General features: G+C 46.9%; 1 protein-coding gene across 5 annotated transcripts in view; it reads right to left on the bottom strand.

Moving 5' to 3' along the window:
• Positions 1 to 9,665: 9,665 nt before the first annotated feature.
• Rnf41 (ring finger protein 41) overlaps positions 9,666 to 14,121 on the bottom strand; it is a 29,826-nt gene continuing 25,370 nt past the window's right edge. For 3 of the 5 annotated variants that reach the window (NR_104288.1, NR_104289.1, NM_001164237.1), the window contains 2 exons: positions 13,696 to 13,799; positions 9,666 to 13,024 (listed from right to left, as the gene is read on the bottom strand). Coding sequence is in view for 2 of the 5 variants with exons in the window: in NM_001164237.1 (NP_001157709.1) it covers positions 12,673 to 13,024; positions 13,696 to 13,799 (456 nt within the window). In the remaining 3 variants the exon portion in view is untranslated. The remainder of the gene's footprint in view (positions 13,025 to 13,695; positions 13,800 to 14,121) is intronic. The other 2 variants (NR_104290.1, NM_026259.3) reach the window with 2 other exon arrangements.

The following is a 14,121-nucleotide window of genomic DNA, read 5'->3' as shown; positions in this document are numbered from 1 at the left end:
GTGCTAGGATTGCAGGCACGTGCCACCTCACCCAGTGACTTGCAGTAATTCCCAGAATTTCTTGATCACCCTGAATAAATAACCCCCCGAATCCATCTTTTCTGAAAAATTCCTTTCATTTGTGTCTGTGTGCATGTGTACATGCGAACAGGTGCCAAAGAAGCTGTAAGACAGCAGTGGATCTTCTGAGCTGGTGTCATAGGTGAACTCTGTGACATGGGTGTTGAACTCAGGTCCTCTGGTAGAGCAGGCAAGTGCTCTTAGCTGTTGAGCTACCTCTCCTGCATTCATCTGCCCACCTACATCTACACACACACACACACACACACACACACACACACACACGCCTGCACACATTACTTTGTGTTTGTAAGGGAAAAAAATTATAGAAGTCAAAGGACAATCTGTAGGAGTTCCTTCCCTCCTTCATGTTGGTCCCGAGAATCGAACCAGGCCATCAAGCTCAGGAGCAGGAACCTTCACCTCCTGAACAATGGTCCCAGCCCTGTCTTTTTGTTTTGTCTCATTCTATGCAGCCCTGACTGTCCTAGGACTCACAATGTAGGCAAGGAAAGCCTTGAATTCAGACATCCGCCTGCCCCTGCCTTCCCAGCACTGGGATTAAAGGGGGCACCACTTTGCTCAGCTTATCCTTTATTTATTTTGGTTTTTCAAGACAGGGTTTCCCTGTGTTGCCCTGGCTGTCCTGGCCACTGCAGACCAGGTTGACTTCAAACTCACATAGATCTTCCTGACTCTGCCTCCTCCCAAGTGCTCAGATTAAAGGTGTGCACCACCACCACCTGATCTTATGTTGTATCTATTTATTTATTTATTTATTTATTATATGTAAGTACATTGTAGCTGTCTTCAGACACACCAGAAGAGGGCATCAGATCTCATTACGGGTGGTTGTGAGGCACCATGTGGTTGCTGGGATTTGAACTTCGGACCTTCGGAAGAGCAGTCGGGTGCTCTTACCAACTGAGCCATCTCACCAGCCCATGTTGTATTTTTTTAATATTTAAAAGAATATTTATATATTTTATGTATATGAGTACACTGTAGCTGTCTTCAGACATAGGAGAAGAGGGCATCAGATCCCATTACAGATGGTTGTGAGCCACCATGTGGTTGCTGGGAATTGAACTCAGGACCTCTGGAAGAGCAGTCACTGCTCTTAATTACTGAGTCATCTCTCCAGCCCCCACCCTTTGTTGTATTTTTAAATTATTTTCATGAGTGTTTTTGCCTGTGTGTATGAATAGAAGCCCATGCATGCCTGATGCCTGTGGATGTCAAAAGGAGTCAGATTCTCTGGAACTGGAATTGAAGATGGTTGTGAGCCAATGTGTAGATGCTGGGAGTCACATCTAGGTCCTCCGCAAGAACAACAAGTGTTCTTAAACCCCAATCCATCTCTTCAAAGGTATCTTTTAAAAAGTCTTCTGAGCCAGGAAGGCAGAGGCAGGCAGTCCTCTTGAGTTTGAGGCCAGCCTGCTCTACAGACTGAGCTCTAGGACAGCAAGGCTACACAGAGAAATGTGTATGTATGACTGTTTTGTCTGCATGGATGTGTGCACCATGTGCCTACCTTTTGGGTTCCCTAGAACTGGGGTTACAGATGGTTGTGAACCCCCATGTGGGAGCTGAGTCTGGAACCTGAGTCCTCTGCAAGAGCAGTAAGTGCTCTTAACCACTGCGCCATCTCTCTAGCTCCCTTTACGTGTGTAGTTGAACATACATGTGAATATGTACGGGGGTACCCACGGAAGCCAGAAGAGGCACGTGGATCCTCTGGAACTGGAATTACAGGCAGTTGTGAGCTGCCCACGGTGAATTCTGGCTCAGGTTCTCTGGAAGAACATGGAGTGCTATTAACCAATGAGTCATCTCTACAACCCCCCAGCCCCCAGCCCCCAGCCCCCACTCTTTCAGACTTGCTATGCAGTCAGGCTGGCCTTACACTCAGTCGTGTGTCAGCCTACAAATGCTAGGATTGTAGGTGTGGGACAGTGAGCTGTGGATGATAGCCAGGGCTTTCAGAATGCTGGGTAAGCACTTTACCTATCCAGCTGCACCTCTAGCCGTCCAAACCCATGTTTTTGTTTTTGTTTTTGTTCTTGGGGGGGGGGGACAGAATCTCACTATATAGACCAGGGGGCATCTGCTGGGATTGGAGGAGTACACACCACCACACCTGGCTGACACCATTTTCTTGCTTTCTTTCCATGGCCACCAAAGTTGGAAGTTACTCAAAACTCATCAGTAGAATTCCATTCACTATCATGATTTCCAAGACTGGTCCTCTACTTCTAGCTCTTCATTAGCTCCTTCAATAAACTATTCAGCAGTCAGCCCTCGAAACAGGAAGAGGCTAGAACAGGAAGATCACATGAGAAGAGAGAAAAAAGGCTTTTTTTTTTTAATCTAGGCAATTTGAAAAGAGGAGGGAGAGGGAGAGAGAGAGAGAGAGAGAGAGAGAGAGAGAGAGAGAGAGAGAGAGAGAGATTGGTGTAGTGGTGGGACAGTTGAGCATATACTGATGTCCCCAAAATGAAGCTCTCTCCTGATGTCTTCTAGTCTCAGAACTCGTTAACCTCAATCAAAACTCTTGCTTAGTGAAACAGAACTAGTTAAAGGACACTACTGGGCCAGGCCTCCTCAGAGGCTAAAGGGGTGGGTGGGATCACAAGTTCAAGGCCTGCCCAGGTAACTTTTAAAGGGGGCCCAGGGACACAGCTCAGTTATGAAGCTGCTTTCCCAGTATGTGCAAGGCCTAGCCTCCATTCCCACCACTGCATAAACAGTGCAGGCTTTGTAAGGCAGAAGCCATGTGCATGTCACAGAGGCTGAGGCAGGGTGACCCCAAGTAGATGCCAGCTTCACTTCAAAGCAAGACCCTGTCTAAACAAAAGAACAAAAATTAAAACTGTGGTACACACTTGCCACTCCAGAACTGGGAAATAAAGGTAGCAGAATGAGGGATTCAAGAACAGCCTGGGCCACACAAAACACTGTGTCAAAAAAAGAAAAAAATAAATAAAAGGATGGGGCCTGTAGAATGACTTGGGGCAAAAGTGACTGCCACTAGGCCTGGTGATTTCAGTTCAATTCCATAATTCCCTCAACAAGTTGTCATCTGACCATGTTGCATGGAGAGAAAGCTAACCAACAAAATCTCAAAGTTTACCCTTTAGGAATCCAAATGAGGAAGGGAGAAACAATAACAATGCGGTTCTTGGGTTGAATCCAGGTTTAGATGTAAATTAGCTAGGAGACACCTTTATCTGTCCACCCACACACACACACCTGCACCTGTGTACAGACCAACACACACCAGCACTTGTGAACAGACCCACCCAGATACTCACATAGAGACCCACACTCACAGACACCTGCACCTGTGCACAGACCAACACCCAGATACCTACACCTATGCAGAGACCCACACATAGACACCTAAAGCTGTGTACAGACCCCACACACACACATGTACTTGTGTACAGACCCACCACTCACACGGAGACCCACACACAAACACCTATACACAAATCCTTTTCTAAGATTTATTTATTATATGTAAGTACACTGTAGCTGTCTTCAGACACTCCAGAAGAGGGCGTCAGATCTTGTTACGGATGGTTGTGAGCCACCATATGGTTGTGGGATTTGAACTCAGGACCTTCGGAAGAGCAGTTGGTGTTCTTACCCGCTGAGCCATCTCACCAGCCCCCCACAAATCCTTTTTGTAAAATAATTTTCTTGGGAAAATGAGGGAAATGTAAATTAGATATGGATTTATTTGGATAATACAAAAGTGTTGTGATTTTTCAGATAATACACTGAAGTGGATGTTTTATTATTATATGTGTGTATGACCTGTAGGTCAGAGGACAACTTTATGGGGCTGTTTTTCTCCTTTACGCTTCTGGGGATCAAACCCAAACCAGGGTCAGTGGCAGACACCTGCAGGACCACCTCACTGGATTAAAAATTTAAAACCACCAACCCTATTCCCTTCCTTTCTTGTTCTCCCACCTTTACATTCAGTAAAAGATTTAAGTATTTTTGTTTGTCTGTTGTTTGTTTTTTGAGACAGGGTTTCTCTGTATAGCCCTGGCTGTTCTGGAACTCATTTTGTAGAACCAGGCTGGCCTCAAACTCAGAAACCCGACTGCCTCTGCCTCCCAAGTGCTAGGATTAAAGGCGTGCGCCACCGCCGCCACCACCTGGCTAGATTTAAGTATTTTCAACTTTGCTGATGTAATGCCCTGATATGCAAGACTAAATCCCGTCCTCATCACTGAAAGCCACCAAGGGGCAAGACTGCACTTCACTGTTGTAAAGCAACAGCAGGCAACAGGATGTAGATTTCAGATCACTCTGATGTACAAAGAACACGTCTCAAAAAAAACCTTTCCGATTCCCAGAGCCCAGGGCTTTCCCATCCTTTGTCCATCTATTGTTGCATCTTAGCACATTCTCTCCTGTTGTAATTACATATTCATCTCTATTAAGTAGGGTACTATTTTGCCACATGAATCTTCCCTTATACTAGTGAGTACTTTTTAGGTTAGACTAATGAGTATTTGTCCCATTCCTCAAGTCTCCCAAAAATCTATGAAGCTGATGAAAACCTCAGATGATGGAATCAACTTGCCTATCACACAGGATGGTTCTATCCTCCAGGTCTGAATAAACCAGGTGGTGGTTGACATCTGTAGTCTCAGCTTTCAGGAGGCAGAGGGCAGGAGGACCAGAAGTTCAAGGTCATCTCATTAAAGGAGAAGGGATTTTTGTTTTGTTTTTTGTTTTTGTTTTTGTTTTTTTTTCCAAGACAGGGTTTCTCTGTGTAAGCCCTGGCTGTCCTGGAACTCACTCTGTAGACCAGACTGGCCTCAAACTCAGAAATTCGCCTGCCTCTGCCTCCCAAGTGCTGAGATTAAAGGCATGCACCACCACGCCTGGCCATAAATCTTTAATTAAAAAAAAAAATCCCAGACAGCCGGGCGTGGTGGTGCACGCCTTTAATCCCAGCACTCAGGAGGCAGAGGCAGGCAGATTTCTGATTTTGAGGCCAGCCTGGTCTACAAAGTGAGTTCCAGGACAGCCAGGGCTATACAGAGAAACCCTGTCTTGAAAAACAAACAAACAAACAAAAAAAAAAAGATTTGTGTGTGTGTGTCTGTGTGTACCCACAAAGACCAGAAGAGGGCAAGCTGTTGTTACAGGTGTTTGTCAGTTGCTGGGAACTAAACTCCAGTCTTCCAGTCTGGGCACTGACCTGCTGAGCGATCTTCCCAGCTCTGGCACAGCAATGGTATCAGTATGGGTTATAAGAGAGCTGTGATGGAGCTTCTTGGTTGTCAACTTGACCAAATCTGTAATTAAAAGTAAAGCAGCTGTGTGCACGCGTCCCTGCTTTAATCCGGATCTTCTGAGGAGAGGAGATTCATTCTGGGACCACATTTCCTGTTGACAGCCTAGATAAAGAACATGGAAGAAGGAAGTCCTCACTCTTGGTGGCAAGCCCATCCCCTTACTGGCATTAGAGCCTACTTCTTCAGGATCTCAGCATATACAGAAGGCCGGCTGAGACCTGCAGACCTGTGAACTAAACAACTGCTGGATTTGTGGACCTTCTGTTGGTAGGCAGCCATTGCTGGACTTGCTGGACCATAGCCTGTGAGCCTCTTTATTTTATTTTATTTTTTTGTTTTTTTTTTCTCTGTGTAGCCCTGGCTGTCCTGGAACTCACTTTGTAGACCAGGCTGGCCTCAAACTCAGAAATCTGCCTGCCTCTGCCTCCTGAGTGCTGGGATTAAAGGCGTGCACCACCACACCAGGCTTTTTTTTTTTTTTTTTTTTTTTTTTTTTTGTGAGCCTCTTTAATACATCCTCTTTACACACACACACACACACACACACACACATAAAACACTTAGTTCTGTTACTCTAGAGAACCCTAATACACATTTTGGTACCAGAAGCGGTTCTAGAGCAATAGACGGATAAATTTTCTTAGGTATCTGGAATAGGCTTTCCAATTTGCCAACACCTACAGTTACCGAAATCTCTCCACCTGATGATGCCTCTCCTGGGAGCCAGGAGAGTAATGAAAGCCTGCGGTGTGAACTATTTGACAAAGGTGACAAATGCATTTGATTATCCTGATTTACCAATTGTGAGAGACAATGGATTTGGCGACTATATAAAACTTCTAGACTACTTGCGAGGAGGAAAAAATGATTCTAGTTGGTTGCTCCTTATCTCTGAATAAACTGGCAAAGGAAAAGAAGGCACTCTGTGATAAAAAATTAACCAACTTCTAACATCTCAGAATACGGCAAAGAGCAACACTGAACTTAGTGATGAACTTGACCGCACCCCATGTGTGCATAGACAGCCTAAAAGGTTTCTAAGTGTGCCCTGGAAGGAAGGCAATCTCTCCAGCAGCCACGGAGTTCAAGTTGCAGGAAATCAAAGGAAGTACTCATTATACGGCTAGCTGAATTACAAAAAATAACAAATAAAAGCCCCAGCCCCAGAGGGTGTTGGCAGTTAAAGGGCATTAGTTTAATTGTTAAGGACCGGGATCCTGTAACTTGGGATGGAGGTGTGTGGGAGGACCCAACTGAGGCTGAGAACTCTGAGGCCTCAGATTCTCACGGTTTCCCTCACCTGAGGAGCTCTCCCCTTCGGCAGGTGTCTGTCTACCCTTGCCACCTGGAATATCCTCTCCAAATGGGTGAAGGACGTGAAGATACTTGTCTCAAACAAACAAACAAACAAAAACAAAAAATCCGAAGAGGTGACTTCAGAAGAGAAGACATTCAACCATCACGTAGAGAATGGTCTGCTGTTTCCCGACATGCCTGTCATTGCTCACTGGGCATATGAACAAGGAGGCCATGGTGGCAGAGGTTCTGTCTGGACTCCACCACATGCACTGACACTCACCAAAGCTGACATGGCTACAGCTGCGACTTGGTGGCAGGGTGGCTACATTGGACCGCTTCCTCCACGGAAAGGACGACGCTTTGTCCTTACTGCAGTAGATGCTTATTCTTTATAGATTTGCCTTTCCTGCACATAATGCTTTTGCCTAAACCACCATCCCCTGGACTTACAGGATTGTCTTATTTACCATCATGGTGTCCCACAGTTTCATTTATGACCTAGGAACTCACTTCATGGCTGGAGAAGTGTGACCTTGGGTCCATGATCATGGAACCCAGAGACCATGTTTCCCACAGTCCTGAAGCAGCTAGTCTGTCAGACCGATGGAATGGTCAAGGAGTTCATTCACAGCAGTCTGAGACAGACTTTTCCAGAAGGCTGAATGTTTTCAATCTGCCTCCAATCCATGGTTCAGTTTCTCCCACCGGCCCAGGGATCAAGGGGTGGAAAAGGGAGTAGTTCCCATCACTCCTGGTGACCCACCAAGAAGTTTTGTTTCCTATACCTGTGACCTTCAGGTCTACTGGAACTAAAGTTTTGGTTTTAGAGATGGCAGGAGCCACAACAAAAATTCCATTGGATTGGATGCTCAAGAGTTCTCCCTGGCCACTTTGGGCATCTGATGCCCTTAAGCCGTCAGGCTCAGGGGTGTTAGAAGGGCTGATAGATCCTGATTACCATGGAGAGGCTGGATTGCCTCTCCACAATGGAGGGAAGAGAGATTATGTCTGGAGTGAAGTAGATCTTTTAGGGTATAATATCTTGGTGCTACCATGTCCTGTATTAAAGACAATGGGAAACTTACAACAGCCTAATCTAGGCCTGATGACAAAGGGGACAGACCTATCAGGAACAAAGACACCAATCCCTTCTCCAGGAAAGAATCAAGACTTGTTGAAGTACTCACTCAGGGTAGAGGGAACACAGAATGGGTAGCCAAGGTAGGTGGTAATAAATACCAGCTTTGGCTACAGTGACCAGTTGTAGAAATGAGGAATATAATTGACAAGTTTCTGTTCTATTTTGTTAAGAATATGTGTGCTGGCTAGTTCTATGTCAACTTGACACAAAGTAGCATTATTGGAGCTGAGGGAGCCTCAATTGAGAAAATGCCTCCTTAAGATTGGACCTATAGCCTGTAGGGCATTTTCTTAGTGATTGATGTGGGAGGACCAAGCCTATTGTGGGTGAGGCCACCCCTGGGTTCTTTAAGAAAACAGGCTGAGCAAGTCATGGGAAGCAAGCCAATAAGCATCACTCTATGGCCTCTGCCTCCAGGTTCCTGTCCTGATTTCCACTGATGATGAACAGTGATATGGAAATATAAGCAAAATAAGCCTTTTCTTTCCCAAGTTGCTTTAGTCATGGTGTTTCATCGGTGGTAACCTTAACTAAGGCAATGTGTTTGTACAGATACTGGTGTTTTCTATTTGTTTTTTAAATGTGCTTCTCCAGACAAGGGTTTCTCTGTGTAGCCCTGGCTGTCATGGACCAGACTGGCTTCAAACTCAAAAAGCTCTGTCTGCCTCTGCAAGTATTGGGATTAAAGGTGTGTCATTTCACATGCTCACTTTATCATGTACTGTAGCACCAATGAGGAGATCAGTGGTTCTCCTATTTGAGTTTCTATGAGAAATGTCCCTCAAGGGACACTGCACTTATCTAGAATCTTGTTTGTTTGTTTGTTTGTTTAATGTATATGAGTACACCATTGTTCTCTTCAGACACACCAGAAGAGGGCATCAGATCCCATTATAGATGGCCGTGAGTCACCATGTGGTTGCTGGGAATTGAACTCAGGACCCCTGGAAGAGCAGTCAGTGCTCTTAACTGCTAAGCCATCTCTTCAGACCTAGAACTTATAATGTGTTGTATGAAAAATAATTCTATCATGTTAGGCGTAATAATGAGCTGGTTATTGTTTTCATTTGGAAATTAAGCAAAACATGATTGTGTATTGATCTGACTTACAATGCTTAGTCTTGGTTGTCAACTTGACTCTATCTGGAATTAGAGGCCGGACACACCTGTGGGGGATTTTTTTCTTAAATCATTTGACGTGGGAAGAACCACCTTTAATCTGGGCCATATCTCCTGGAGGTAGCCTATATAAATGATATGGAAAAAGGAAGCTCTCACTCTTTGCCTGCTTGCTCTTGCCAGCAAGTTCATTCCTTCACTGCCATTACAGCCTATGCCTTCAGGATCCCACCACACACTGAAAACCATCTGAGACATCCAGTCTCATGGATGAACATGGATGAACTGAGCTGGACTCTTGGAATTTCCACTGGTAGACAGCTGTCGTTGGACTCGCTGGACCACAGCCTGTAACACCAGCTCAACACCAGGCATGTACGCATGTGGTACACAAACATATATACAGGCAAAATACTTAAACACATAAAAATTAAAAAACAGAAAACTGATTCAAGGGGAAAGGAGGGCCCCAGCATTTCTGACAGGCTCGTGTCTCACTTCCCAGTGCTCCACACTGTGACTGCCAATCATTCTCATACCCTCCCCCCAACCCCCTGCCTTCAGTACGAAGCCCAGACTGGTCTGGAACTCACTACACAGAACAAATGGCCTCTGACTCAACAATCCCCAGAGTGCCAGAACTACAGTGTGCATCACAGCAGGTGGCTTCCGCTGTGCGATCAGTGACTGTGCATGAAAGGGAAGACTCAGAGAGACAAGAATGTCCTTTCCCTCAACTTAAGTGTCAGGAGAGTTCCATTATATTTACATTCGGTGCACGATAAAGGTCAACAAATTCAACATACAGTTGGGAGCTGGCTCAGTGGTTAAGAGCACTGGCTGCTCTATAGCACCTAGTTTCAAACTCGACATGGTGGCTCACAACCTTCTGTGACTCCAGTTCTAGGAGACCCAGTGCTCTTTTCTAGACTCTGTGGGCAACAGACATACATGTGGCACACAGACAGAAATACAGGCAAAACATTAATATACATAAATATCTTAAGTCACACATGCACACACACACACACACACACACATGGTTTCTCATAGGAGGAATAAGATAGTAACAAAAAGTGTTCAGCAAAAATGTGTGAGCATGGTGGACATGTATGTGCATTGTGCATACTCATGCTTTCAAGGTGTTTGGAAGAGGATGTTGGGTGTCCTGTTTTATTACTATGCCATATTCCTTTAAACTTGCAGGCCCCTCACTGAGATCTGTCTGCTGGCTCCAAAGTACTGGGATTAAAGGCATGTTCCACCATACCTGGCTTCATTCTTTGAGACACTGTCAGTCACTGAACTTGGAGCTCAAATAGGGACCAGCAAGCTCCAGTAAGCCCTCTACCTCTGCCCCACACAACGAGGGAGTTATCTCTTGACCATGCTCAGCTTTTTATGCAGGTGCTGGGAATTTGAACTCACATCCTCACGTGCAGTTAGAGCTCTTACCTCTCCCTAGCCATCTCCCTAGCCAGGAAAGTCCTTGTCAAGGTCTGAACAGCAGGAGAGCTGTTTCAGGTTTCCTCCCTACATTAATATCAGGAGCCCCTAGAGGGCAGAAGCTCCCCACTCGCTGGAAAGAGGTGCTAAAGTCTTCGGTAGCATCCTCCGAATGCAGGACATTTAGGAAAACAGAATTCCGGCTAAAGGGACACTCTGAAGAGAATGCAGTTAGGCTTACGAGAGCAGTAGAGCACAGAACGTGAAGCGTGTGAAGTGTATGCAGTTTCCAGACAGACGGTCTCTCAAGGCAGAGGTCAGTGGAAGGTGCATTACCAAGCTAGGAAGAATCCTTCATAAGGGGGGTGACTAAGAATTTAGAGTTGAGTGAGAGATTTATTAGTGCAGTGAACACCATGTACAGCACACAGCACAATGGAAGAGCTGCAGATACTGGTGCAAAGGGCAAGCAAACTTCAGCCTCCTCCATCATTCATCTCAGAGTAAGGAATAGACAGAGTGAGCTTGGGCAAGGCAGGCAGGCACAAAGAGGAACAAGAAACCCAGTAACCCGACTGAGTATAGCAGCCTTTTTCAAACTCCTGAGCACAATGTCCTGGAGCTGGAACACCCAACTTTTTCTTACGGTCCTCAAGCTATATCCTTCTATCCCAACCCCACAGGAGGCACACGACTCAACCAGTGAGACCAACAGCAGGCTAGCCTGAAGTGGAACTCCCAGAGAGAAGCTAGAGTATGGTGAAGGGGGGCCCTCTGACCTCTCCAATCACACTCCCACCTACGCTTTTAAAATAATCACACCACTCTTTCTCCTTGCTCACTCTACTAGCCACCATGGGGGACCCAGCAGCCACCCAGAGAGCCTTGAATGGACCCCAAGTCCTTGGGTGGACTTGACTGAGCCAGTGTAGTCAGCCTGGCTTTGGAGACATCTGATTTATATCCCACTTGGCTGGTGAAGGTTAGAACCCAGATAAACAGGAAGTTTCCTCAGGAAACATGGAAGAGTCACCTTCAAAACACATGTGCCAGCCAGTTAATTCTAGGGTTTCACAAGGAGACCTAAAGGGGCAGGGAACAAATTTCTTCATGGGTCACAGGCATCAACGCTGGACTGCCACAGCCAAAGCTCCTGCAGGGTGATGGAGGGGAGGGTCAGAGCAGGTATCAGACCAGAGCTCATGCTGAAAAGGAAACACATGAAACAGACCTTACCAGCCCCACCCTACCCAAATCCCACAATAGGAACAGCCAAAGAAAGGGCATAAGAAAGGTTTTAAGTTTTCTTGATGTTTTTTCTTTTCTCCTTTCTTAAAAAAAAAAAAAGTAAATAAATTAAATTGCCAACAATGTGGCTGGGCTAGATCAGAGAGACACAGCCAGTCCATCCTATGAAAACAAGACTGGGTAACAGATGGGGTTTGTGACTTGGAAATATAAACAAACAACACCAAAGGAAATCAAGCTAACTGCAATCACAGGGCTGAAGAGGGGCCACCGAGGCAACACAGACACCCTCTTGAGGCAGTGCCGTTCTGGATCAGCAGAGCCAGACAGCAGCTTCCTGCTGAGTGTACGAACACCAGTGCTCTCACGCCCACCCCTTCCTTCCCTTCCTAATTATGAAACGTGTAGGAAAGAGTTCAGCAACATTTCAACAACCCACCCTGTGCACCCTCACAGGGGCCACCCTGCGCACCCATCAAGGCCTGCACCTTCACAGCGGCCTGGACAGGGATGCGCGTGAGGACCAGGCTTTGGCCTCACTGGTTAGAGGGTTTGGGCCACACCCTCAGCCCTTCTGCCAGGTGCTGGCTCCTCAGAGCAGCTCTCAATGCTGCGTGACTTCAGCAAGCCTGCCTGCTGGGACTCCTGCCTGCTGGGACTCCCTGGTTTTGGAAGAGATAGACAATTAGAAATGCCTCACTCTACCCTGATCCTCTAGGGAAAACAAATTTCTTTGTGCTTTCTGAAAATATTTGGGAACCAGGGGATCTTAGTCAGGAAAATACAGAAGTGGGGATTTCTCCACCCTGACTGAAAATTTACAGACATTGTGGGGGAAAGAATATAGCAAAAGGCAGGAATCTGGGTTCTCCGCTGAAAGGCTGAGCTAAGTGCCCCAAAGTCCTTCATGCCAGAAGCAGGGAGTACGTGGCTCAGGTACAAGCCGCGGCATAAGGGCTGTGGGAGAAGTCAGGGCTCAGCTGCTGGAGCAATGGGTTTTCCAACTCTACCTCTTCCTGACAGCCAGTTACGCTCTTATATCTCCTCCACACCATGCGCAAATATCATGACGAGCCCTGGCTCCTGCACCATGTCGTCCCCCATGTGCTGGTTCTCACAGGCCATCACCACTACAGCCTGCTTGCCAGGGATGCGCTTGGCCACGTAGTTCTCATAGTAGCGCCGGTTCATCTGTCTTGTCTCTAGTGTGGCCAGACCCTGGGGCCAGCTGCGTTCATGGGCATTTTCAATCAGCTCGTTGACGATGGAGGCCGGGCAGCCACTTTCCACGAGGGAGCGCTTGATGACAGCCTGGAGCACAGCATCAGGAGTGGAGATCATGCCCCCCCAGCGGGTCACCCTTGCCGGCTGCAGGGAGTTCACCCACCTGTGGAGGGGTTGGGATGGTCACGCCAGCTCCTGCCTTTCTCTGCTTTGGCTTTTTCTCCTCAGAGATGACCTCCACTCTGCAGGCCACCTGACTTTCTTACTAGCATTGGTCCAGAAAACCCAAATTCTCCTCTAGTTGGGCCTGCTGTTCACATCACATCACTCACCATCCTCAATCCCTGAGTCTAGGCTGTTATTCTTTCAAGTCTCAATGCATGCATGGTGCCTACCACACAGCAACTGCCAGACTGTCCTGAAGGAAGAAATGTCTTCTACACTGTGGTCCTCGGGCCTATTCCTCTCCACTCCACACTTACCGTCTGGTCTACCAACTACACAGGCCTCCAAATGGACAGGGTCTTACGTGGTCTTACACTTCCCTTGTTCACTTGCTTGGTCTTGCTGGATTTTACAGACTTTCCTGGATGTACACTCTGCCCTCTCCTCCGCGTGCTAAGCTACCCCCGTTTGCTCCTGAGTACCCCTAAGCTCTCAGTACATGCTAGGTGCATGGTGGTCCCCAGGTAGTTCTGGACAAACTCCATCTTCAGCCAGGACTCCCCGCCATCCACCCCAGTGAACAACAAGCCTGGGTTGGAGTGAGGGTCTCTCTTGCTCTTCTCTCTGGCCCTGCCCCCTACCCCTGACTCCACACCAAGTGACACTCACTCGAGGATCTCATTGTATTCGATTGTCTCCTCCAGGTTCTGAAGGTTGGGGTTGACACTGCGGATGGCTCGCATATACGCCTTCAGCAGCTGAATGTCTCGCTTCTGTGGGGTGGAAAGAGAACCGGAGAGGACACTTTAGCCAAACAGTAGGCCTGAGAATGAGAGATCTGAGGAACAGCACACTACAAGCTTCTTCAGGAAGACAGGAGAAAGACAGCAAAATGGCTTCATGAAGACAGCACTCCACGCTGGGCAGTGGTGGCGCACGCCTTTAATCCCAGTACTTGGGAGGCAGAGGCAGGTGGATTTCTGAATTCAAGGCCAGATTGGACTGCAGAGTGAGTTCCAAGACAGCCAAGACTATACAGAGAAACCCTGTCTTGAAAAAACAAACAAAAAAACAAACAAACAAACAAGAGAAGGC

Source organism: Mus musculus, chromosome 10 (genome assembly GCF_000001635.26).
Source record: "Mus musculus strain C57BL/6J chromosome 10, GRCm38.p6 C57BL/6J".
Taxonomy (NCBI): Eukaryota; Metazoa; Chordata; class Mammalia; order Rodentia; family Muridae; genus Mus; species Mus musculus.
The sequence above is the reverse complement of the archived record's forward strand: the minus strand, read 5'-3'. Positions and strand labels throughout refer to the sequence as shown.